Source organism: Hesperophylax consimilis, chromosome 11, assembly GCF_061612785.1.
Source record: "Hesperophylax consimilis isolate HC1 chromosome 11, BYU_Hcon_1.0, whole genome shotgun sequence".
NCBI lineage: Eukaryota > Metazoa > Arthropoda > Insecta > Trichoptera > Limnephilidae > Hesperophylax > Hesperophylax consimilis.
The window spans coordinates 19,425,533-19,453,352 of record NC_142846.1 but is presented as its reverse complement, the minus strand read 5'-3'; the positions used below and the strand labels follow the sequence as shown (position 1 = coordinate 19,453,352).

The window sequence follows — 27,820 nt, the reverse complement described above, 5'->3', positions numbered from 1 at the left end:
GGTCTCTTACTACGTATGTGGTAATTTCATTATTTTAGGGATTAAATAATATAAATATACCAATTTTTTCACAGTTCCACCATTAAAAAAAATACTAGTAATTTATAAGTTTCATATTAATGTTATTACCAAAGGTGAAAGGTTTAGTCGCTACCAAATAATCGAGGATTTTTCAATAACTTCATAAAACATTGTATTTTTATACCTTTTGTGTGTTTCGATAAGTTGAGGGCTCAAAACTCATTTCTATTATGTTTATTATTCTTCCTTGAGAAATGCGCTAATGTATTTTTATAAAATATTGTATTCCAATAAGTGTGTGGTATTTTATATATTATCAGAAAAATGTTAGAAAAACACTCTTCGGAGAAACATAATCTGTGATATATTTTGATCTAAACATAAAATAAACCTTTCTTTTATGAAAAATTGTTTCTTTGTTTAAAATGAGAATTTCCCTGTGCACTGCTTTCAGGATGCATAATATTACAATGTCCTTTGTAAGGCAATGAATGGTAAACAAATTTCTATGAAATGAGAATTTCCTTGTAAACTGTTTTCAGGATGTTTTTATTTGAATCTTAATGCAGTGTAAGTTTGTATCATCGAGGCTGACCCCGTGCAGGTACAATTGGAGCAGTCCGCTCTCCAGGTGCTGATAATGCCTAACACGGCACCCTTCAGGTTTTTACCAACGCCAGCCATCACTTGACCAGGGTCGACCCAGGGTATGGTTTATTATAGATTACAAAGACCCTCATCAATGGGTTTTTGTTGTTTTGATTCACAGTGCCTAACTACAATCCATTAAGGTCCCATTAAAGCAACATACAAAATATGTATCTTTGTGCATTGTAATTTGAGAAAACTAGCACAACTGTGTCGTTCTTATTTTCTGTAGGAATGAAAAATACAGTTTATTTTGATATGTTTACTTGGAGCACCAATAATGACAAACAAAAAATAGTGATAATAATTAACCTTTTGAGACCTTAAAAATAAACAATTTTTGATAACAGTCTTCACACATTTTACTCAGGGGCACTGAAGGGGTTTAAATATATAACTACTGACAACACATAGTTTTAAGTTTACAACAATCTTAACTTCAATGTATTTCTATACTTACCTTTACGTATACAGATCGATAATATATAATAATTTCAACATATTTTATTCAGTTCAATAATAATGATACAGGGCACCATTTTTAAGTAACCATGTCACGTTACAGTGTTTGGTTTAGAAATTATATTGAGAGTTCAAAAATAGTTGAATTTTTCAGCACAATTATAAATTATATTTCATACAGGAAGTCATTTTTTTCAAATAATTCTTCTGTAAAACAAATTGCTAAATTCTACAGTGTGAATGGAAGTTCACGAGACACACTGTTTTTATTCAATTTTTTCATGGGTAACTGATTAACGAGGTAAACCTACTTTTTTACATAAAGGTTTGACGATTAAATAAAAATATTTATTCAAAATATATTATCCAATTGGACGATTCAGGTATACTTAAATTTAAGTTGAATCACTCTAGGCCTTGAGCGAAGGCTGCCTAAATATAGGTAGATTACTTTAAAAAAATTATTATAAATTTGCGCAAATAACTCAATTATAAAACCTACAAATGATAAGTGTAGAAAAATAGCTGGATTCATTGACTTGAAACCACAGTAAGCAGTTTGTTTCCATATTAATCTTCGGATTTCTTTAATGAGCGTTGCCAAATCTAAAACCGAAAGCCTGGAAATCTCCATCGCTCAAGGAATTTATTTTGTATATACCCCATTGCTCGAGTCGTTATGGCTTCCATGGGGCACTGCTATTGTGCGATTATGAATAAGAAATTCATAAAATGTGGATGAATAATCCCATGATTGGTTAACATTCGATAAGAGAAGGTGCGATAATACGAATCCTTCAATACCAATAGCAGATATGATACAAAAATTTAATGATTTCAATATAGGTACATCATATTTTCTTCTATGAAACTAAATTTATTTGCAAACACAAAACAAATAATAATATATGTACCTATTTTAAAAACATACCTCTTTATGGTAAATATTGTTTTGATGCGTATATTACACCATCTGTATTTGCAATCGCATACCTCAGTATTTTGAAGGAATTTTTTATTAAATTATTTTGATGATAGTACAATGAATGTTTATTTTTAACAAAAAATCTACATCATAAATAATACAATAACATATTTAATAATTTTTGCAGGTAAATTGCTATAAAAATAATAATTATTGTAAGGCAACAATTGCTTACTGAGATAATTATACTTCTCTAAATAGTAAAAAACAAAGTCACTATCCTCATCTGTCTGTTTGCGCGCTTCGTTCTTCTAAACGATGGAACGGAGTTTGATAGGGTTTTCACTATCATTTAGAGAATTTCTTCAAGAATTTATATATATAATACATGGATATTATATTTATTGAAAGTAGATAAAGGTTTAGTAACGCTGGGTACACGTCAGCTAGTTAAATAATAATTGGGACAGTTTTAAACATGTTAAACTACATACAAACTGGTCTCATAATGAATACTAACGTATTAGAGCCTTGTTTATGGAATTCAAAGTTGGTCAAGACATAAAATAAATAAACAATAATCTCTTATTTATAATACATTGCAAAGTACCTACATAACGTAAAGGTGTGGCATTTATAAAAAATATTACAGATATATAGAAATATATGGCTGTTTTCTAGAACATCTGTCTGGGTTTTAGCCTAACACCCTCAAATGGCAAATGCTTTAATCTTAAATATTGTAAAATTATAGACGGTATATAATTTTATCATTAGTTATGTAGGCATTTAATTTATAAAACCTCATTGGAATTGTTAAAAAATGGAATACAGATCAAATACTTGGCATGATAATAATATCTCCTTATAATACAATATACAAAATATCACATGCGTTAAAATACGGAACATAATATTATGGTTTTTTTCAGTCATACAAATTTAATAAGGCACATGTATTTGAACATCAGCAGCGATGTTTTAAATTGAATTAAATAGCTAAATACAAAGAAGTTATACTATACATTAATAACCTAAATTGGAATACTAGAATTATTATAATCCAATATTTCCAAAAGTTTCATTGTTTTAAGTTGGCACAACTTATGATAAAGATAAATTAGTTTAGTAAAGTGTGGAAAATTAGAAATTAATTCCAATAATAATTGCATTGTGAGGTTTTAAACACAATTTAAAAAAATGATTTTGAATATCTATAAATGTATCCCTTTACAACCGGCTTTATACAACAAAAGTATCTTTGAAATAATTCTGACAGAAGATATGTCTGTTTTTGGGATCAGAACCGGTGTCGATACAACGTGCAGGAGCTGCTTTGTGTACGGTACCCTGACTTGCATGTGTTTCAACCACTAAGTCGCCCAGCCCTATGGGAGAATAACTAACAGCTTTGGCCAATCACAATTCGGAATTTTTTTGCTGGTTGCAAAGGGATACAGAAGCTCAAACCTTTAATATTCTGAAATGTGCAATACTTATATATTTTGATTTTGGCAAGGAAAGATAGATTGCAAGATTTTAACAGCAATTTTTAATTAAATCATGATACGATTTAATTTGAATGAAATCAGTTTGCATAATTCCATCTATTGATAGGCATGGAATACATGAACTGCTACAAGCAGTCGATAGTGGCGGCTTCAAGCTTCTTCTCATTCTCAGGAAAAACATTTCAAAACAACACAGTAGTTCGTGTATTTCGAATATTGCTCTCCGTGTATTTCCTGTCATATTTTTCCCGTTGAATATGACTGCCGGCAATAGTTTTTCATAAATTTAAATAATCAACAAATTAATTATTACATACATATATATATTGGAGCAGGCATCTTATTCAGTAGGTTCGGCGGCATGATTGAATAGATGTTAGAAAATGATATTAATTTAATAATGTTTTACAACTATTGTAACATGTAAGCTGCAGTGGCGGCTCATGACTTTTGGTTGTACTAGAGTTTTCATATTACAAAATATGTCATTATTGATGTTGTTGCTGAAAACGATTTTTTCTTTTTTTTTTAATTCTATTTTTTGTATGATGATTATCAGGAAATTTCAGTTTGACCGTGTGTCGCACGGAGTTTAATAAAAAATCATTTTCAGCTACAACAAAATCAATAATGCCATTTTTTGTTATACTACCACTCTAGTACATTCAAAAGTCACGAGCCGCCATTGGTAAGCTGTCGATATTACTGATATGATATTACAGGAAATCAAACCGAAATGATAAAAGAGCAACTTATATATATAATATATATCTTAAAACTAAATTCAAATTCAAATGCAACAACAGCTAATATCGTCACAGGAAAGCGATCCTGTATTGAAGTTGAAAACTCATTAAATTTAGAAAAATTAATAAATGTGAATTTTAATTGAGGCAATAGAATGTTCATAAAACCACTGAACCCAGGAAGATCGATGAAGAAACAAGTTTACTATTAAATTAGTAAAATTATAGCAGTATCGCTTTTCTGTGATAATATATGTAACTTGTTTAACACGAAACAGAATGCCTGTAACAGAAAATATAATAATTTAAGTATGGCATATTGTACTATAAGTACACATCTATTTTAAAATACAATTTAATTAAACTTAAATATTACAAAAACAGGTCTCTAAAGATAAGACCATGTTCCAGTTAAAAATGCATAAAAAACCAAGGAAAAAGTAATTGTAAAAATAAAATGATAGAATACTTTGGGAGTGGGATAAGTTAACCTACCGGCGGGCGCGCAGTCGAACTGCGTGCGGCATTCCCAGTTTTTTGTATTTTGCGAGGGGAAGCAGTAGACAAAATATCTCTAGAGCTTAATGTAATCCTAGTTCATTATATTTGCACTCTGAACACACTACCCTCTCTCATCTAGTCATCGCTTGTCAGTCACAATCGTGTTACAAAAATGAGAGGTCACGAATTGCTGCACTATGTGAGGCGCGCGCCCGGTCCCATTATTCTTGGTATCTTCAATTATTGCACAAAGTGAGGCACGCTCCCCGCTCATAATAATATTATTATCTTATCTTCCTGACATGCAAGTATAATTCTTATCACCTTTCACTTTCTATTCTTTATTTTCATTTTATTCAACTTCTTTGTCGTGTCTAAAAAACTTTAGAAAAAATAGAATTTTTCTATTTTTATTTTATGTGAAAATTTTTTTACTTCTTTATTTTTGCAGGACACTTTTATAAGTGAAGATGACGTCCTACGCTTCTTTCATGAGCTGTCTGAAATGTGTCGAAACATATTTGCAAAAATCATTCTGTTAATAGAAAATAGTGTGCTAAACCTGCTTTGCCACATCAAATTCTGTTGAAGATGGAGAATGAATGGAGAAACACTATGAATGCATACTCATAAATTTTTCAAATATACTACTTATTTCAATTTTACTCAATTTCAGTTTTTTGACACTACGTTATATTTTATGATCCTCAAAATAAATGTAAATTATACAGAACGACTCTCCGTCTTAAACTTTAATTTTCCACATAATATATATAACAACATTTTGATGACAATATTGGATTTTAGATATATCACACGCAATGCGGCGCGCGCCCGGTCGGGTGATTCACTAAGTCGCACCCGCTGGTAGGTTAACAGTGTTACACAATGATAATTTTAAAATATAATCCATATGTATATATAAAGAAAAGTGGCGAGCGGCCTGACTGTTTTAAATACAAATCTAGGTTTATTTCGAGATTGACAAAATTTTGCACGCTTCACCTTAAAAACAAGAGGAAGGTCACTGTCTGTGAGATTTCGAAAAACCACCCCATTCCTTTAAAGCAGAATTTTGATATTTCTCGATGAAATTTTGCATAAAATAAGAGGAAAATTATTGTATTCATCTGATTTCGAAAAACTCGTGTAAAACTGTGTAGGGCTCGGGCGAAACTGGCGGCTGCAGCTAGTGCTACAATAATAGAGATATTTAACACTGTAAAACTGTGTAGGGCTCGGGCGAAACTGGCGGCTGCAGCTAGTGCTACAATAATAGAGATATTTAACACTGTAAAACTGTGTAGGGCTCGGGCGACACTGGGGGCTGCAGCTAGTGCTACAATAATAGAGATATTTAACATTGTAAAAATGAATTGAACAAACAAACATCTGAAGCAAAGTTTTAAAATAGTTTTGAGTGTACAGCAATTTTTAGAATGTTATTAAATTTTTATGTTTTGTATTCAACGGAATCACAAGTAAAGGCATGTACTTAATTGTAGGGCACAGGTTTCAATAAATTTATGTGTAATAATTAATTGACAATCAATAAGTACTCATAGAATCCCACCAAGATAAAATTCATCATTCTTTTGTGAAAGTAATGACAAATGAAATGATTCACAACCTTTCCAACAACTTTTAGAGTATTTTACCTGTTAGATAAAGAAAGATAGAAAGGCTGATTAAAAGACCAGACTAAACTAAATAATCTAAATATATCATAACTAACGAGAAACGTAATATTATTATGGATTTCAATGACAAAACTGGCTTCGGGCATATTGTAGATAGCTATGTTGTAATATCACCCTCTTTCGCATAAACGACGCATGTGACAAAGAGACATTACAAGTGAGCTTTCAAAGGCAGGACCATATTGACATTTGCTTGTATTTAGTTTATACAAGCATACCAAAGGCAAGTTTCTATAGCACTTTCAACTTTAAATAACAAAAGTGAATAGGGTTAAAGATGTTGTTTCGGAACCTAATATTTAGTAACAAAAATTAAGCATATATTACATTTGCATAAATGTTTGATACAAGGAAAAAAGATGTTATTAATATTAAACTCTTCTTGGTTTACTGACGAGAGCGTATTCGCTGCCGTTTTGATAGTAAGTTGTGGATTCATCGCTGTTGATTACGCTGGTATTTTTAGATTTGATGGCAACCTGCGGGCCGGGTATGCTGGGCTTACGGATCATCCCGTAGCCCATGTAGGAGTCATCCGCTAATCTCACAGACTGCATACCATTCTCCACTTCATCGTAGTCATTCCAAGTCTCCTTATTGTTGTTCACATTCACTACGGGAGGACGGGTCAAAACCATATTATATCCTTCTGATCTCTTGCTCCTGTGGGAAGAGCCAAAGTGTTGCAGTCTGTCGTAGCTTGCGTCTCTCGGGTCCACGTCGCTGGTAGGTAACACTATTATTTTGGAGGATTCACCGCAAGATAGTAAATTATCTTGAGATCGAGAAATTAATCTCTCGCAACTGTTGATTTTTGGAGGGGTAGGCGGGATGAACTCTACATGGTCGATATCATTTATACCTCTAGATTTCCAAGCTTCGCTTCTAACTTCAACTTCGTCGTAAGGAGGTACAGGTAGTGGTTCACTCACGTTTTTTCCTTGCGAAACCACCTCGTGAGTGGGTGTCTTCTGGTACCTCCCTAGATCTATATTTTCCCTTTGAAAATCTTCTTCGTGCAGTTTTTTCGCTATGGGGAAAATATGCTTTCGAGGAGGTTTTGCCGGTTTAGGTTTTATGCTAGGTTTGTGCGAGTTGTCAATCAGAGGTGATTGAGAGTCAATAGAAAAAGGGGCCGTAGAAGTAGACTTGATAGAGGAGAAGGAGCCCATGTTCAGCTCTTCGGAGCGGGCTGACAGCGGCAGAGGACTCCTGGAGCGGGGTTCCATGTGGAAGGCGGCATCAAACTGATCTCCACAGTCCAAACGTGGCAAGGATACTCTTTCCGACCCGCTCATTTTCTTTTTCATGAATTTAATTTTGGATGATACGCATCGGAATATTTCTTGTTCATTTGAGTATTCAAAATGAAAAGTACCCTCCCCCGTTTCACATTTTCTACCCCCTTCAAATGAGAACTTATTCAGACGATAACCGTAGCGTCTTATGTACTTGAAAGGCCACGTTGCTCGGTGTTTATTGTCTTTCATGTCTTTGAGTTCTATTCCTGTGGCAGTGATCAACAACATGTATTTAATCGGTTCAAAGCCACACTTGTTGGATGCATCGGAAGTGCAGAGTTTCACTAAGAATATTCCTTCCCCAGAGGAGCAGTAGAGGTCGTTGTCTTCATCGATGCTCCCTCGCTTGGAGCTGTCATCCTTAAAGGCTACAGCCTGCAGAGCTGTCACCCAGCCCAGTGACTCACCGTCACTCAGAGTAGAGAGATGTTGGGTAAACGCCTTGGTTACAATTATTATGTTATTAGGGGAAGAGTGTGTTATTTTTATACAGTTTTCGAGTGTTATTATCCTCTGACAGGCTCCAGTGCTGACATCTTCTTCATTATCATAAACTTCTAGTCTCTCAATTCCTTGTTTACTCGAGTTAAAGAGCATGCAATACTTTTGCTGTTGTGGTTTCTGAAAATAGAGTTACAAAATTGATTAACTTCACAAAAAGATCTGAAAATATTTAACAAAACATCTAATGCCATATGTAGTTAGTCACTTACTTTTTTAATTTTATTAAAAACATTGTTGCCAGGAGGCGGGAACTGAAGATATCCCTTGAACACGGGGTCGTCTTGATCCATATTGAATTACCAAAGCGCGGTTAAAACATAACACACAACAAATATACTTTTAATTAACAAGTTGATAACCACAAACACAATGTTCGCAATGTTATAACTTGACTGACCATAGAAATTAGTTTCGGAAACGAAAACTTTTTATTTGACATAGCTTGAAAGAGTGGCTAGATAACCTGTGAAGGAATTGGTTACAATCTGACAAGCCCTAAATCCATCCATGCACGGGAACATAATTTCATGTCTTGCATTACTGAAACTCTGAAGCTGTTCAGTCGGTTTTCAAAATATTCGTAATTAAATAAAGATTTAATACTAAAGAATTTTATAAAAGCTAAAAACTCATGCCACAATCGTTTCACGTGTAAATATTTTTTTTTCTTTTTCTCTGAATGATATGTATTTACCATGAAAATTTACAATCAAAAGTTTTCATTGAAGAATTCAAATGAAAAAAATTAACTAGTGAGTTAAAAATGTCTGATTTTCTTGATGTAACGATTTAGTTATTTAAAAAAAATAATAATAAGAAGTGTTTTTATTAAATTCTTTTTTTGTAACGATTATATGTAAAGGTATCATTTACACATTATTAAAATTTAGTAGTATGGATAGTTTAAAATAATTATAAAAGTGTTTTTTTGATCAGTTGAGTGGTTTCATTTTCAGTCACAATTTGGAGTAAGAATATTATATATTTAGATCTCTAGAGTTTAGTACTAAAGTATAAGAAGCTTTTTTGCCCAAATGTTTTATTTGTAGTTGAGCCTGAAATCTAGTGTTTCTAATATTTGGTTGTTTTTTCATGTGTTTCGTATTTATGAATGTAGTATGTAGTGTAAATTAGTATTGTTTCAGAATAGAGTTGTTTGTGACATGATGTTAATTTTTTTAACATTACGTCAGTTGTAGTTCGTACACGAATATTTAAGATAATTTTCATCATGGCTTTTTGGGTTTTAATGAGTGATTTTAGGATATCGTTATTCGCACTACCCCATCCAATAATATCATAATATAATGCGATAACCTGCTTCTTTCGAAAAGTTCGCAATATACTTCACAATTTTGTTTCAATAAAACAAACCCTTGTTTTACGAATACTTAATTGTTTTCGTTTTAATAACCAAAAGTTTCTATTGAAATATTACATCTATGGATACAATGCAACTGTCATAAAATAAAATAGTGTCAGTTCTGTCAGTTCGTCATTTGTTTATGGCTCGTCAGCTGCGAGCTGAAATTGTTCAAAATGTCAAACGAACCCGATGTTTTTGTAGCGCCTACAGAAAAGAAGCTAAGATTTAGGCCACCGACTAAAGTACATTACAGCAGTGATATTAAAACTGAAGACTTTCATAAATCTTACGATGCAAATACACAAAAGAATGAAGATGTACCAGTTACTGAACATAAGGAAACGAAAAGAGGTTAGGTTTGCTCTTCTATATTTCCATATTTTTCTAGTAGCCAGATATCATATTATTGTATTATTACCAATAAACTTGTTTTTGATAATTTTACTTTTCTATCCATGTGGAATTTTATATATTTTACGGTAAATTATTACAATTTTAGTGCTAAATGTAAAATATACTTTTTAATTATTTTTTGTCACACCTTTTAATATTCATATTGATAAGAGGGGCATATTTAAATTGCGTCATTTACTAAGCTCAGATAAAATAAGGGAGGATGTTAACGCGTTGTTGTTATCATTCATAATGTTATGATATTATACACAATTCTTTTATGCCACTCAATTAATATTTCTTGTTTAATTTTGGGTTGAAGAATCTGTAACCAGAGATCCATAACACCGTTTTTAAAATAATGTGCATTGTATTATTTTTAATTTTGGGTAGTTATTTATATTGCTTTTATTGCAAATTTGACTTCAGGTCATATTATAATATATTGTGATTGCCGTTTGTGGTTCGATAACATTTTAAAATTCAACTTTATTTTGAACTTATTACTTACCCAACTAATAAGCCAGACCTTGTGTTAAAACACAATGTAGTACAACAATGATTTAATCAGAGCTTCAATGTCAAAAAGTAGGCAGCCAACATAATGATAGACTTCACCAAAGTATCACAGCCTTCACTTGCTATATGCATTTATAAGATGCAGTCGACATTGTATTATCAAAAGTCATAATGTAATATCATAATAATTTATTCAATCATTACTTAAAAACACCACAAGTTTCTGAATATTTAAAATTCACATTATTTAGCTGTAAGAATGATTTTTTTAGTCATGTTCCCTTTATAAATATTCTTTCCACAGATAAAAAAAACCCTTCCCTTTTGGCGTTCTTGCAAGTGGAGTTGACACGTGGTTACCTTCTGGAACATGACGAGGAACGCTTTTCAGCCCGCAGAGAAAAAGTATATTCTTTCATGAAGATTCCCCAAGAACTAGAGAAGTTTATGGTTTACGGGTTCTTTCAGTGCACAGATTCTTTCCTGTTTGTGTATACCTTCTTGCCGCTAAGGTTTTTAATGGCATTTTTTTCATTCATCAGCAGACCTTTTCGAAAATGTTTTGGGTAAGTTGATAAATTTATGTAGGAAATGATTTTATTTGATACTTATGCATTCAATTTGATTTTGTTTATTTATTCTTAAGTTGCCATTATTTTTGACTTATTTGATTTATGTCATAGAAATTATGCAAAATATAATAAATACATCGTGCAACATAATTTCAATTGATCGGTGTAATTATGATTATTAATTTTATACAATTTCGTAAACATAATATACACAATTACAGGTTATGTGATAGATATTCTAGGGGCCTCTTAAAGCCAGCAGAAGTGTGTGACCTTCTGAAAGGATTAATTCTAATAGTCTGCAGCATTCTAATGTGCTACATCGATACCAACATGATGTACCATCTTGTTAAGAGTCAAAGCGTCATGAAGCTCTATATCTTTTACAACATGCTGGAAGTTGGAGATAGATTGTTTTCTGCTTTTGGACAAGACACAATAGATGCCCTTTTCTGGACAGCCACGGAACCTCGTGATAGAAGAAGACAACATCTGGGACTCATTCCGCATCTTCTTTTCGCTCTTGTCTATGTCTGTATCCTTTTCAAATGAAGTTTTCAAATAACCTTGTAGTGAAGTAAGTACTATAAGTCAAGGTTTTCTCTGTTCTGCCTGAAGAGTGCAAAGGGAAAAGGAGTTTTAAAGTGTTGTTCTAGGAATTTTATATGCCTAATAGCTACGAACAATTATAGTTGCATCAATATTGTTATCTATATATTTAGGGTGTGTTGAAGATAAACAAATGTATGTCGACATTTGTAAATATTCGAATGCCAAATGTAAATACTCAATCAACAAATAATAATGATACATTACACCTATTTTCCTTATCCTTTTTATTACAGTTTTTCACAGCGTATTGGTGTTATTCCAAGCAACTACCCTCAATGTAGCATTCAACTCAAACAATAAGGCCCTACTTATAATAGTGATGTCTAATAATGTAAGTTAATGCTTTATTATTTACATAATCCTTTAAACAGGTTATAAAGGGAAGGGAAATCGACTATTTTTATTTGAATTTGAAAGTCATGGATCCTGCGGCAAATATTTTATAAATGTGTAGTGGTACACCACTACTTGACTCGAACGTTATTCTAGAAGTTTCGAAACAAGCTTCTTGGATTTTCTTTTATTTTTTTAATATTTGTTTCTGTTGCAACTGGAATGTTCGAGAATGTTTTATTTTCCACCTAGATAAGCGACAACGTGAACAAAATGGTCAGTACAGTACTAGCAACCGCGACATCGAGATCGAATTATTTTGCCTACGTGACGCGCTTCGGAAAATTCTCGAACTTTTCTTTCGTAAATCATTTTGTTGTATTTTCTACGTTTATTTATTGTTTTCGGATGTATTATTAAAAACCGCTTCAGCCAAATTTCGTAGTTATTTATTAATAAAAGGAATACCGAACATAACTACAAATGCTTTCAGTTTCACAAATCTTATAATAATTATTGTATCATGTGATTATTCACGGATCTGCACTAGTATTATTATTAAAAATGATAGTAAGATATCATCTCGTTTATTACATACATTTAATTTTTTTTACAGTTTGTCGAATTGAAAGGGGCAGTTTTCAAGAAATTCGATAAGAACAATCTATTCCAAGTTTCGTGCAGCGATGTGAGGGAGCGCCTGCACTTGTTTGTTCTCCTCTGTATAGTGGTCCTTCAGACGATGAAGGAGTACGCCTGGAAGGAGGAGAGGTTCTGGGTTCTGGTGCCCGATTGCATCTTGGTTTTGGGATTTGAGGTTGTGATAGATTGGATCAAACATGCATTCATCACCAGGTGGGATATTTAACAATTTTAATTAATTTTAGTTACACTTCACATACTAGACTACGATTAGACATACAAGAATACGATTTTATTTCAAGACAGTATTACACCTAATGGATAGAAATTTGACTTTAGCCATAATAGTACATGACAGTAGTTTTAACTTACTAACTATAACTTTAAACTATGGCTAGAAATAGTGCAATGTGTACGTCGGTCGTGTATCATTGGTCGCTGGCGATGTTTCCCTAGTGCTGCGCTGATGTCACCCGAGTACAGACATCTTCAGTTGAGTAAGTCGTTTTTATTAATATTGTACTCGTCAAAGACTGGAAACAAGGCCTCACACACTTCAAACCAACATTTAAACTTTGCATCCCGATCTGGTATAAATTACTAGATAATTCCCAAAGAGGAGGGTGAAGATGCACCTCAGTGATAACCCTCTCTGTCAATATTCATTTGATAAGACTGTACACATGCAGTCCTACCAGTTCACCCGATCAGCGCCGCACTTGACGCTCTCATGCAGATAGTAAACGAATCGGTCGGCGTAGGGCTGACGAGCTGGGCCGATGGTCCTTGTAAGTTCTTCATTATTTCACCTACATATTCCTGTACATGACCGATGTAGGCGATCAACGTACGCGTCGCACTATTTCCAGCATAACTAAGTAGGCACGTATCAGTGGCGGTCCGTGAATTTTTTAGTGAGCTAGAGTGGTCACATCAAAAAATACAGCATTAATATTGATATTCTTGTAGCTGAGAATATTTACAGTCGAACTTGGTCATAACGATTACGGCAATAGCGAGTTCACGGCTATAAAGAGCAATACATAACGATATTTTTGTTCAGTCTTATAATAATAATAATAATTGGATGACTTGTATAGCGCCGTTTTTGTGCAAAATCACCTCAAGGGCGCTGTGTTATCTTCAATTAAATAATTGTTGGCTGTTATAACGAGGTCGATTCACTGATATACCGTGCAAATAACTTTCTCAACACAATTTTTGAATACATGAATGGGTCTGGAAAAAAACAAATAATTGGGATTATTCACAATGGGACAATTATTCTTGAAGTAAGTAATAATAAATAAAATGGAGCGGCATAGCTGCCCGGCGCACAGCTGCGGCTGGCGGGAATTTCCCATTCCGTTAGGGAGGGATTCATATGTTTATGGCACTACCTGCGTAAGATTGTCGACTATGTGAAACATAACTATCCATCGGGCACTATGTAAAATTGTCATAAAATTTGCGAAAATCATGTGAAATTTGAACATGGCAAATTTGTTCCCTTTTCACGTCTTTTTTTTGTATTACAACTCATCTTTAATTTTGTTTTAAAAACCAATAAATATGTTTATGAAGGTACCTAATTACGGGTACTTACAATCCTGCAGAGGGTAAATTTACAACAGTGATTTTCAGAAGAGGGGCAGCTTTGCCTATTTTTCAACACCTGGATGGGTGGGGGGGGGGGGGGGGGGGGGGGGGAGTTGAGGGGAAGGGGGTTGACAGTGAAATTCAAGATTAAAGGTTTCTGTTGATTTTTTTTTTTAAATTTCGTCTTATGGTAACCAGTTCTTCAAATTTGGTTCCTTTTAGGACAAGCAGTCTAAATTAACCAAAACTAATATATACGAGGGTGGTCTGAAAAGTTTCCGACCTAACAATGAAACAAGAATTTTTTTATTTATTTATCTACATAGTCTCCTTGTAACTCTACACACTTCTCCCAGTGATGCTCCCATCTCTCTAACCCGTCCAAATAGTACTCGGCGTTTTTCTCTTCAAAATAATTGTTCACAAAGGTGATTGCCTCCTCATTTGACGAAAATCTCTGTCCTCCGAGTGCAGTTTTTAGATTAGGGAACAAAAAGAAGTCGCTTGGGGCTAGATCTGGTTAGTAAGGCGGATGGTCAAGCAGTTCAAACCGTAATTCGTGGATTTTTGCCATTGCCGCTTAGGTGTGAGACGGCGCGAAACAGGATTTTCTTTTTCTGCAAATGTGGCCGTTTTTCCACAATTTCTGCCTTCAGCTTGTCAAGTAATGATGCGTAGTATGCTCCTGAATAGTTTTTACTTTTTTTAAGATAATCAATTAACATAACTCCATGACTATCCCAAAAAATTTAATAACAGCTCAATACTCAATTTTTTTCCCTTTTTCACAAAAACACACACATCGACTCACTCAAACGACTGTCAACTAAAAACTGCACATCCAAAATGGCCGAAAATTTGGTGAGTAACTGTCAAAAGATGCGCAGCTACATTCACTAGTTTTTATTGACGAGTACCGCCATCTTTGCTTTGAGGTCGGAAACTTTTCAGACCACCCTTGTATATTCTCAGCCAGGGTATTCAAGAATTACCCCAAACCTTTTGATTTTTCTCTATAGCCAAGTGAGCAGTATAAAATTGAAAAGCGGGACGCAAGAATTGGGCTGCGGGTTGTGCATCACTGGTTTGTGACAAATAAAATTTTATATCCGAAAAGCATAACAATCAATGAGATTTTACAAGCGGTATGATGCGCACAAGCTAGTGACAATAATTTTATTTTATTTTTTATTTTAAATACATAAACGGCTATATTGCCTTTTATAAATAAACATATAATAGAGTACAAAAGTAAGAAAAATAATATCATTACATAATAGTAGTTTTAAACTTAAAAATAACATAAATTATTTTGTGTATCACAACCAAAAATAACAATAAAGAACAATGAGAAATATCATCATTTCATTTCAACATGTCCATATTGCGTATATAAAGTTACATTATGGAAAAATAATTTTTGAGTGCATGTTTATATTGCGCTCATTTTAAGAAATAAATGTCGCCGATGTTAGCATGTTCATTTCCCAAAATGTGTAATCGACTGACTGGTGAGTAATAATGTGATAATGTATGTGTGTTATTATAGTAGAACGGTAGAGTAAGTCTATTGTTAGCGCGACCAGGGCAATGAAATCGTATTAGTTCTATTAAATCAGGGGTATCCAGGACCGAGTGAATTATTTTATATAATATTAATAGATCACAGATTTTTCTGCGATCTGATAAATTTACGAGATTAGTCCAGTTTAATAACATATTATAGTCCACGGATTCTCTTGGAATACCTAATTTAAAATTAATATACCTAAGGAATCTATGCTGGACTTTTTCAATCGCTTGAATATGGATATTGTAATGTGGAGCCCAAATCGTAGAGTTATATTCCAAAATGCTTCTCACTAGCGTTATGTATAAAATGCGATACATAACGCTATGTATAAAATAAGACTATTTAGTGATATTTTTCTCGGAAGCCTTGAACCAGGTGATGATAGTTACAATGCGTTAATTGTTTTGAGGGGGAAATTGAGAAGCATGGAAGCGAAATCTTTAAAACAATCATTGATTATAAATTTTGTTAATAAATATTAATATTTTCTAACATGCTTTTTTAATAAGTAATACATACTCGTATTTTGAAAATATACTGCACATTTGCGAATATCTTGATAGCATGTTTTAGGTAGGTACATACGAAATTTAAAAAAACCATTTGGATGTAACGCTTGTTATAATCAAATTGGACTTAATTTAATTTTTTTCTTCAAAATTTCATTTTTTTGAATGAAGATTCCTGAAAGAATTCTTAAAATCTTAATACAAATAAAATTGAATTTTTGAAAAAAAAAAAAAAATTCTCAGCTACATCATTAATGTCCTTTTTTCAATCTTACTGAAAAGTCAAGAACTGGTATAAATACTGTTTTTATTTTTATGCCCTTCTGGAAAACATTTATTTTCGCCAAAACAGATCCTATAGAAACGTCAGTTGAGTTGGTAACTAGTTGCTGGTGTAGAAACTAGTAAGAGTAAAATTTCGGATTCAATGTATTTATAAAGATTATACATATAAAACTTCCCTTGTTTGGCTGGTCAATTGTTAACATGGCCAGACTTTATTTTTGACTCCATTTGAAATTTAATTATCACAACTTAATAAATTACAAAGACAATATTCGAAGATTATGATAAACTTCGCTATGCACCCAGTTTCAACCAGTCTCCTTAATTCAATAGAAAATTTAAACACCACAAAATACACCCAGCAAAATTTCTCAGACGGTGAGCTCTGGCAGTGTGAAATTTGCACAGCTCTTTCTGCTTGGAATTTTAAAGGCAACACAAATATTTTTAGCGTGTAATGTCATTTGCATCATAAGCTAAAATTAATTCTAACCAAAAATAAGAAAGGCGTGCTATATTGTTATAAACCGCAGCAAAATAAGGTACGCAGAAGCACCTCTCTTATCATGCGTGGAAAGGGTGTGATTTATTAGTAGTTCGCTAGATTTAGTTGGTGGCTTGCCACGCCGCCCTTCATTCCGTACAATGCTAGGGAACAGTGTTTCTAATTGTTGTAATTTGTATGTTAAAATTTAATTTTTCGCCATTTTAGGTTCAACGACATCCCCTTCAGCGTGTACCGCGAGTACACCCTCAGCCTGGCGTACGATATGGCGCAGACCAGGCAGAAGTACGCCTTCTCGGACCACTCGGACTTGGTTGCGCGCCGAATGGGATTCATCCCACTGCCGCTCGGCGTAGTTATCACCAGGGTGATATTGCAAGCCATGAAATTCGAGGGGTGAGTTGTTATTGGTGGTTCCAGTAAAAACAGAACATTGAGAAAACCTAAAATAACCTAACCATACGCTTCTCGGTTTTCACATTTTTTATTTATCATTTAACCTGATAATTATTAGGAAACCTAATTTGATCCCAAACATCATAATGAATTTGGTTTCTTCATATTTAACGTAAGACAATTATCTTGTTATGAAACCTAGAATTTTTTATTACAAAATATAAACATGTAAGCTACGTAACCATCCCTTACTAAAATTACGGTAATAATTTTTGATACAGACAAAACATACAATTAAATAAACAAAAGTGAAGCGAGAGGGTTATACCGTTTGACGTATACATTCTGCGATACTTTGATTTAAATCTCCGATGCCGCTCGATCACACACGTATGCGTCAGTCTCGTTGCGGCTATGACTTTCAAAATTTGTTGATGTAAAGCTAAATTGTACCAAGGGCAAAGATATTACGGCGCTGCCCAGTTGTTTTACAGAAATTCACATGTGACAAAGTCATCAAATGGCCATTTTGTTTTTTTGACAGTTGAAAGGTTCTCGTTAAATGCCGATTTTAAGTCTGTTTCAGCTTTTTAACAACTTGTGATCACCACAAGAGGACAAATATCGTTATCAACTATCTTCTTGCTTATTACAATTTGATAGAATTTTGAAACGCACCTTTCTAGCTCTCCGCACCTTCATATGTCAAAAAAACAAAATGGTGCTGAATGGTTATTCTGTGACAATGTTACATTTGAATTTCTGCGAAATAACTGGGCCTTATTGTCAGCTCTTCCAATTTCACTTAACTCTTGAATAAAACTTAATAATTTATGATGTTTTTTTTTTTAGTCTGGCCCCCTTCATCCTCCTCATAGTGGGATATCTCTGCCTGATGTCCCTTCGTATTCTGGTCTCCATTGTGATCCTGGGAAAGGCCTGTGATTTGATTGCGCAACACCAGGCTGATAAAAATGTGGCTAACTTATCTACTCCAAATGCAACACCAAAGAAGTAAGATAATATTTTGAATTATACGGGGTGGGGCGGAGCTGATGAGTTTTGGGGGCTGTAAATAAATAATGGTACAACTTAGAGAAAAACAGTTTATTTTATTAAAATCAGTAGTTAATCCTATTTATTACATCATGTTTTGAAAATAATATCAACAAAATGGCAGCCGTCAGCAGCAATATTTATGAACGCGATCTCTGAAGTTTTTCTATTATTTTCAGCACATTCATCATTCATTCGCTCCTTCAGGTCTTTTAAGGTGGGGGGCGATTTTCAAAAATCTAATCTTTAAGATAGTCGCTCTACTGACAACTCCAGAGAGATGAAAATGAATCTCGTCACCACTGAAGACAGTTGCTCTCAGAGCGATTTGCTGAAGCATTTCCTGACACCGATTTTTGCAGTTTGCGTAGTCAATAACACTCAATTCTTGAACAAGCATTAATTTGTAGGGATGAAATCTTCTCGAAGAACGGTTTGACATCCCCAAAGCAACCGCGTGCTTCCAAGCTGAGCGTTTTGGTGACTGCTCGATTGTTGCTTTAACCAACTGCAATTTTTCAGGGATCTAACCGTTTGGAATGCTCTGTGTCCTCCTGCTCTTAGGGTACTTACAGTTTCTTACAATTGTTGAATCCAAAATTTGATCATGTCAACCAAAACCCCTTGCCGTGGCGATCACCGAATGGTTGTTTACGTAAAACGCGCGCACAACGAAACCTTGCTGTACTTTAGTTTAAATGAATGAGACCACTCGCACCTGCCTAACATTACCCCAGCCCGAGCAGTGACCCGTCGAAAACCAATTGGCTTCACCCACCCTGTATTATGTCCCTTTCTTACTTAGTTCTTTGTCTACTGAATTTTTATCGATTTTTTGGAGGTTATATATTGAAAAACTAAATAATGATTGCTGAATGATTATTTTTTTATGTGAATTCTGCACAAGATAACTGTCGGTGGGATTATGGCATCCCCAATTGGGATATGTTGTGAAGCTGAGAGAGTGAGAAAGGGAAGAAGTATGGAAAGAGAGATTTTGGGAAGTACCTGGTTTTTCAGATTTAGTCACCAAACACGGCTAAGGCCATTTGAAACATTCGATTCTGAATGGTTATTTTGCGCTATCTTGTTGCTGCCATTGTATTGCTGTGTGAAAATTGTTTTGCAGGATCAGTGAATTTATCTGTAATATGTATTGGATTTTAGCTTAGCATTTTATCACTGTGAAGACTGTATTACTTGTATTCGTTGTAGCCCTGTACACCGCCTGTTGCTTGTATTTGTTGTAGCCCTGTACACCTAATGCCTGTTACATGTATGTATTTGTTGTAGCCCTGTACACCTAATGCCTGTTACTTGTATTCGTTGTAGCCCTGTACACCTAATGCCTGTTACATGTATGTATTTGTTGTAGCCCTGTACACCTAATGCCTGTTACTTGTATTCGTTGTAGCCCTGTACACCCAATTGCCTGTTACTTGTATTCGTTGTAGCCCTGTACACTTAATGCCTGTTACTTGTATTTGTTGTAGCCCCGTACACCTAATGACTATTGTACCTCATTTATTAGTGTTAGCTGGTAGAAATTTCCTCCACTAATAAGCCCGTCTTCAATAAGTATTCCTTTAATATGTATTCATAATACGTATTATGAAGTGCAAAAAAATTAATAAATAATTTAAAAAGAGTAATTCAGAACTCATTATGCCTTGTGTTTATCATATTCTAATTGTATTATATTAGAACCAATTATTGAAACTTTTTTAAGGAACTAAAATAATTTATGCATGAAATAATATGTTCAATATTTGAATTCTTTGTTTATTTGTTTCAGAGAAAACGTGAACAGTAAAGATAGTGCCACCAGTCCATCCAGAACTGGGGACTGGTTGCCAATGAAATCAATGGACAGCACAAGTACAAGTACCAAACAGAATAATCAAGAACGCTCACATTTGCATGATGTAAGTCTTCATATACCCACACAAATCTAAGGACCGGTTGTTTCGGAGAATCTGAACAATTCATCAAATTTCAACGTTCATTTTCAAGCTCTGTGAAAGATTTTTTCAAGTTCTGTTTTTATTTCAGTTTTGTCAAGCAACTAGCCTACAATGATATAAAAACAGAACTTGAATAAGTCTTTCACAGAACCTGAAAATGAACGTTGAAATTTGATGAATTGTTCAAATTCTCCGAAACAACCCGTCCTAAAGTTGTTAGTCATGCAATACCGCATATATTATGCTATCTCATTTTGTATTATGGTGAGAAATATGATTTGAACAGTGTTAGGAAGAGAGAATACAGGTGATAGTTTTCATTAAAAAAAATACCACAAATGATTCTGAAAAATTTGTATGAAACAATATTTACCATTTGAAAAATATTTGTCAAAGTTTGCAAATTTTTAAATAAATATTTATAGATTAAACGAAAAAAAAGTGAAGTGATAGTAATTTTTATATTTTTTTGTCTCATTATAAATGTTTTTTAGTTTTGTGTAAATTAGTAATTACAATTTACACAATATGTCTTTAAAAAGCATCAATGAGAAATAGCCCTTTGTCTTACTTACGCATACGTATTGCTTTTAGTGAAAAAGAGACATACATATCTACTTGGTTTTACAACAACAACTACTAATTTGACAACGGTATAATTACGCTTCCTAGATTTAAGCAAAGCTTTTGACAGTTTTAGTTATGATAAGTTGTGGAAAAAACTGACCGAACGACAAGTACCACCCAAAATTGTAAATATATTGAGTGCATGGTACAACCAACAGGAAAACTTTGTCAGATGGAATGATAGCCTATCAGAAGCAGCTAAATTAAAGTGCAGCGCTAAACATGGAGGCTCAATGTCCCCGGTGCTGTTCAATGTATATATGGATAAGCTTAGTAAAACACGGAACAAAATGAAAAACGGATTTCGTATTACCCGGCCATGGTCATACTAGCCCCATCATTAAGAGCAATGAGAAAACTTCTGGCCATATGCAAAGCATATGTCAATAGTCATGGGCTGATGTACAATGCTAAAAAATCATCACTGCTGATATTTAAATCAAATACTGGTCCTGTTGTCATTCTGCCATACATCTCGGTGAAGCCAATCTCAAAATCCGAGATAGAAAAGATTCAATCGCATCTAGGAATTGAACTCAGGACCTACGTTCCTTCTAATTTTATCATTGTGTGTGCGGACCGGACCATCAATTTATCTGTGCAAGAAAAAAGGACTAGTGCGCAAATATGCACATGCACGGCAGGCGCGGTCCGTCCATACATGCTGTGGATACTCCGCATCCCTTGCATTTTAGATTAAAAAGATTTGGACTTCTAGCCGTAAACAGCAATACTGCAATTTAAATATTTTAATTCTACAGCGACCTTAATGTGATTTTTTTACAAAAACAGCACTGTAAAAAATCATACAAATATTATTATTACTATAAGACATCGTGCATATTATCGTCCTGTTTCTGTTTACGCACAACAAATGACACGATACAAATAGTGCGGGCGAGTCTAAATATACAAGCATTCTCAAATACTGTGAAACTCGTAAAACACATTGTGGTGTGGAAGCGATCTGTAAATCGTATCCAAGAATGCTAGAACGTACTTTCTTTCCGCGCATGCGCACCAAGACCCGCAAACCAATATCTTCGTCAACTTTATACGATATTAATGACAGCATCCAACGTACAAAAACCGTCTTTACTGCTCATACGTATAATGAACAGAATCGTATACTGTATTACTAATCCATTGGATTGTATGCGCGCGTTGCTTTGAGCTTGAATACTGAAGTCGAATTCTTAATGAATATTATTAACCTGCGATTTACTTTTTAATCATAATTTAAATAAATAAAAATGAATACCCAAAATAAGATGAATACTTCGCCAACGTGTTCTAAATGATAATAGTGAATTCTGTGGTTGTATTATTGAATCATTAATGCGAAAAAGTTTTGTGTCTCGGCAATTTGCGGAAAAAAAACTTATTCTGGATACTGGAAATATTGAGTTATGGAGTTTAATGGATTTATGAAGATAATTTTAGACGGTACCTAATTGTATCTTGTTCGTGGGCTAGCGTCTAGATGTGTATATTTGATATCAAGTACGTAGTAAGTACGAATATAAACATTTGATGTCCAGCATCCTTCTACAAAAAGTCACTGACCGCCACTGATGCACCGGTAAAATTAAGTTATAATGTTAATGTACACAGGAAACACAAAACACTTTTTAAATGTGGACCAAGTCTGCGAGCCGAACAAAGAAGACAAACAAAAGGAGATTCGCAACTGAATTTTCGTTACAATTACGGGTCCGATGTTGTAAATTCGCATATTTACCGATGTCGGGAAGATTTAACATTGGCAGCCCGTAATTTCTTAATGATTCATTCGCCTTTTTGCTTCAGATCAAGAAATGGGAGCCACAAACTGATGCATATCTCGCTAATATTGTATACTAAATGTATTCCATCTGCCAATTCTCCATGACCATTGATTCACTCAATAACGGAAGCTACTCTCAATGTTTCCATGAGTCGTATATTTATGTCGAGTAGAATGTCTACAGTACAGCCTTTCACACAACACGGCTTATTAACTTTATCGGGAAACATTTTCACATAAACAGATAATTTAAAATATTTACATTCACGACCCAATTTGGACAACAAACAAAACAATGGTGAACTTCAACACTTCGACACTTCAATGGCAATGGCGCTGCAGTCAGTCGTGCAGGGGAAGTAAAGCGGGTAGCCTCTCTTTATGTTACACAGGTCTTATGGTGGAGAGAGTAAGAGATCAAAACACAACAGGTTTTCATTGGTAGATAGCCAAGGGCTGTGAAAACGTCATAAAATAACCATAGAAATTTCCGTGTCTTTACTTCGGTTTGGATCGGAATTATACCCCCTTGCTGTAGTGTGTATTGTGCATCCGTATAAGCTGGTATATTCTGGCGGGAATGTCCTTGTGAAACGTCATTTCATTGCACAACAGCATGTTTCCTGTATCGAGACAGATGTAATAATTGTAATCTCTCCTTGAAGTTGGATCATGTTTTTACACATTTTTCTTGTATCATTCAATTCGGAAAAACATTATCATTGGGATTTTTAGATAGCGTAAATACTTAAAAATCGTTTTGATAATAATAAACGACATAGAAAATGAAACGATTTGGCATTCAGTTTTTATTTTAAGCTTTGGCAAACTTCAGTAGTTCAGTTTGTAGCAGTGGAATATGTTAAATTCTGTATATTTAGTGGTCAGAATTGAATAGAATTGCCCCCTTCCTTCATTACTCTATACCTTTATTCTTCACCCCATAGAAATCATTATAGTAAAATTTAGCTTTATTTAATGGAATTCATGTTCTGTATTGCAAAAAAATGGCTTAAATTCAAATTCATTATATTATTTCAGGTTCCTATGCAAGATCCCATAGCAGGCCCTGCTGCCATCTTCTCTAACAGTGCTATAGATCTCAATGGAGTCTTTTTAAATGAAAAACTCTTGGATGTGAAACAAGTAAAGCGAGAACCGTCAGAGATGGAAGATGGCATCCAGGATATTTCCTCCGTCAGCAGAAGTGTTCCCGATATAGAAAAGGCTTGGAGAGAACTGAAGACTAATCCCGGAGTCCATAATCCATCTCCACAGCCGATAGAAGATGAACCACTTCCTCAAGATTCAACGATGAAACGAAGATCAGAATCCGAGCCGAATTTGGTAAATACGGGAGAAGACAGTCCGGACGATTGTTGATATCTTTAATACTACTTAATATGTATCACGGAACATAGAAAAGTAGAGAAGTGTAAATTCTGACTGTCGTAGGTGCTCGTTCAGAATTCAACTAAAACTGTGACGAACTTGCTTTGTGTGCTAAGGTTGCCACCCACGTATTACTTGTTTGATTGACAAAGTGGTTGATTGCTCGGTGAGCAGGAAACTTGACTAGCAATCGGGCATATTAGGTTTAAAACTCACAATGTACTAGTACTGGGTGTTGGCGATCACAGTTGAATATAACCGTTGGAAATAACGCCAATGTTGACGTGAACACTAACAAATAAAAAACGATCTTAATATTGGGAGTTCCAACTGTTGAAACATTTGGACTGTTATAACAGCGATATTTTACCTGCCACCTGCAGAATGGCTTGACACTAGATGCTATGTATCGGCCGTATCATATAGGAAAATCCAAGACGTCTGGTAGACAAAGGTACACAACCAAAGAATGTACTAAATTATGCATAATTTATTTGGTGCCAAGACTTCTAAAACAATATGTACATCGTCATAAACTGCATTGGAATTATATTTGCATATACATTACTGACAAAAATTACATATATCCAACGCAAATTTTCGTCATCAGCATTGGGCCTTGACGACATGCAGCTGTACCTAGATTATTTATCTTTGGCCGTGTTATTCCATGTATATAAATTCATACAGTAAGATGAGCTCATCATTGGGTTATGGCTATTGGGTGATTTGCACCCACACATATTTAAGATGGTAGTTAAGATGTTTGATGTGGCCTTATACTAATTAATTTTTATAATTGGATAATTTCTACAGCCTTTTTATGAACCAAGGGCTGTTTCTTCTATTAAATTATTATTATGATGCTTTCATAAAAAATCTTTACGAACTGGTAAATACGTAATAATCATTATGTAGTTGCTTGGCTACTTTTTATAATGCCATTTTTATGGGTACTCAACTTTTAAACTGCATCAATGCTTCTTAGTTTTTCTATGTTCTTTGAAGTTTATAACTATTATTATTTATTTAAATTTATCATAAACATAAGTGATTTGCTCTCCTTTATTATTAGTTTGTGACTACTTTGAATTGTTTGCCGGCTGTTATATTTATAGTGTAATAACTTAAATTAGTAATTTGTTTGCCTTTAAGTATATGTACATTGATTATTTTATGCGTAGTAAGAATTTTATTTAAGAATTTGAATTCAAAGACAAAATTATTATTTTAGTATATCTTTCTCTATCCACACCTAATATTTGACATGTGTATGTACCCCAATAAATTGAAGTATTTTTGATTTAAAGTGGACATAATATTGCATAGACATATTTTATATATAATATAAATATTGCAAAAAAACAACCAATTTGGAATCAGCTCTCTGTAACTTTTGCTTAAGGGCGAGATTCTGTTAAGCAGCTTGAAATAACGCGACTGAATTGAAAGACTTGGCTGTGGCTGTTTCATTTCAGTCTCGCAATGGATGTGGAAGATGTAGGGTGTATTTTCCTCTTATGTCGTAGTCGTGCACGTTTAAAAAATAAAGTACTTCAGTTGCGCGCGGCTGTTCAAGTAGTATGTTATATTTCGGCTGCGGCAACTTACTAGGCCTAGCCGCATCAGTGGTTATTTTTTAATGTAACTTTATGTGAATAAGAATCGCGTGCACCAGCTGTACGCAGCTAGCAGCTTAGGCGAATCGGGGCCTAAAAATAGTTCTTCATTAATTTTATATGTACTTCTTTTTTAAAACTGTTGAATATTCAAATCTAACTGTGTACATATTTTCATTTGAATGTTCGATTTAAAAAATATATTTCACTTGTGTTGTTTTTTAATTTTTTTTGTATCACTATATAACTCAGTTTGTACTACGCTAAATTTTTTTGTAAGAACCGGTGCTTATTATTTTAAGATTATAATGTAAATACTTTTCAAAATAACTTTATAACTTCTCAAATATTTGCTCAATGTAGTAAATTTTTGTTTAATTTTGAATTTCTAACAATTTTTACGCAATTTGTCACGAAGAAAATATATTTATTACGTTTTTGTAAATAATATAAAACCATTTTATCTATTTTTAAAAGAATCTAATGCTTTTATTTTCACATTATCAATTCTGTGTAAATATTACATGAAAAATTATAAATCGCACACTTTTGAGACTGATGCATATTTTGAAAATAAATTATAAATTAAAATGTTGCTTACTGAATAAATCTGTCATCGGGTATTGAACATAATATGTAATATCACTATTCACATATGGCCGGAATTTCAGTTTCATTTTAAGCTCGGTATAAGATATTTACGTTCATCAAATTGCTCTCTGGTACGGCGCCCTGACAAGACAAGCCGACTGATACCATTAATAAAAGTTACTGAAATACCGGCCCATAGTCCTAAAAAAAAAGAATTCAACATATTATATATATTTAAATTTCTGTTTTTTTTTTCATCTGTGTTTTCTTTATGTTCAACTATTTCTACTTATTATTATTTAAATGACAAAGATTTAAAAAAATATATATTTAAGTCTAAATTGTTTTTCATTAAAAATAGCTTTTTATCATTGTTTGCTACTAACTACAATTAAGGAACTTTTTTATAGCGTATTGCCCTCAATTGAAATAATTTTTTTATTAAAACGAAACAATGTTCACATTACTTTTAGTACATATGAGGCGTTTTAAAACAAAGATGGCATTCTCCACTTCTTCTCAATTTGAGTAATATGCAATAAATGTTTATTTTAGTACTTTTCCCACATCATAATTTATAATGTTTGGTAATAAGTGTTTCCGTATGTTACACTCTGTGCATATTTTATTGTGATTAATTGGTAAATTATGGACTTATTTTCAATTAATAGATGGAGATGATTGCCGCTTTTGTTGCAAACAAATGCCATTTTTTTTGGTTACAGTATGCGGTTCACACTTTGTACAGGACGGTCATGTTGAATATATTATATTTCTGGCTCTCTGATTGGTCCAAACAAATACTGCTATTTTTTGTTGTGTAACCTAAAGAAGAATGCTGTTGTTGTTTCGGAACTAATACTGTCAATAGTATTTTTATTTCTCTATCTATCACCATATCTAACTCATTTTAGACCAATGGGGGAGATTGTTGTCTTTGTTTTAACATGCCTTAAACTTATATAAAGTAAACATTTTCACGTACAAGGAAGCAGCTAAACGTACATAAGGATGATTTCCAGCAAAATTATCATATACTCTTGAAATACTTATGGCTCAGGGAAATTTTAGAAATTGCATTTTCAAAGAGTGATTCAACTCTTGACACCATATTTAGTATATGTAATTGATTTTTCATTGAGAACTCTACCTAATAAAATGC

At 33.6% G+C, this 27,820-nt stretch overlaps 2 protein-coding genes across 3 annotated transcripts; one reads left to right on the top strand and one right to left on the bottom strand.

The window, feature by feature from the left end:
• Positions 1 to 680: 680 nt before the first annotated feature.
• On the bottom strand, positions 681 to 8,722 carry Dok (docking protein homolog). Its single transcript, XM_089637357.1, has 2 exons — positions 8,529 to 8,722; positions 681 to 8,436 (listed from the first exon to the last, which is right to left on the bottom strand). Exons 1-2 carry the CDS (start codon positions 8,607 to 8,609, stop codon positions 6,886 to 6,888), a joined length of 1,632 nt encoding a protein of 543 aa, XP_089493483.1. The 5' UTR covers positions 8,610 to 8,722; the 3' UTR covers positions 681 to 6,885.
• Positions 8,723 to 9,834: 1,112 nt separating this feature from the next.
• On the top strand, positions 9,835 to 27,620 carry LOC149419887 (transmembrane anterior posterior transformation protein 1 homolog). 2 transcript variants are annotated; one of them, XM_089637074.1, is made up of 9 exons: positions 9,835 to 10,036; positions 10,902 to 11,163; positions 11,403 to 11,704; positions 12,015 to 12,112; positions 12,731 to 12,969; positions 17,435 to 17,623; positions 18,476 to 18,637; positions 20,475 to 20,604; positions 24,098 to 27,620. In XM_089637074.1, the coding sequence occupies exons 1-9, from the start codon at positions 9,859 to 9,861 to the stop codon at positions 24,437 to 24,439; spliced, it is 1,902 nt and encodes a 633-aa protein (XP_089493200.1). In that variant the 5' UTR covers positions 9,835 to 9,858; the 3' UTR covers positions 24,440 to 27,620. The 2 variants fall into 2 exon arrangements, with proteins under 2 accessions (XP_089493200.1, XP_089493199.1); XM_089637073.1 differs by having other exon boundaries at positions 11,391 to 11,704.
• The last annotated feature ends 200 nt before the right edge of the window (positions 27,621 to 27,820 follow it).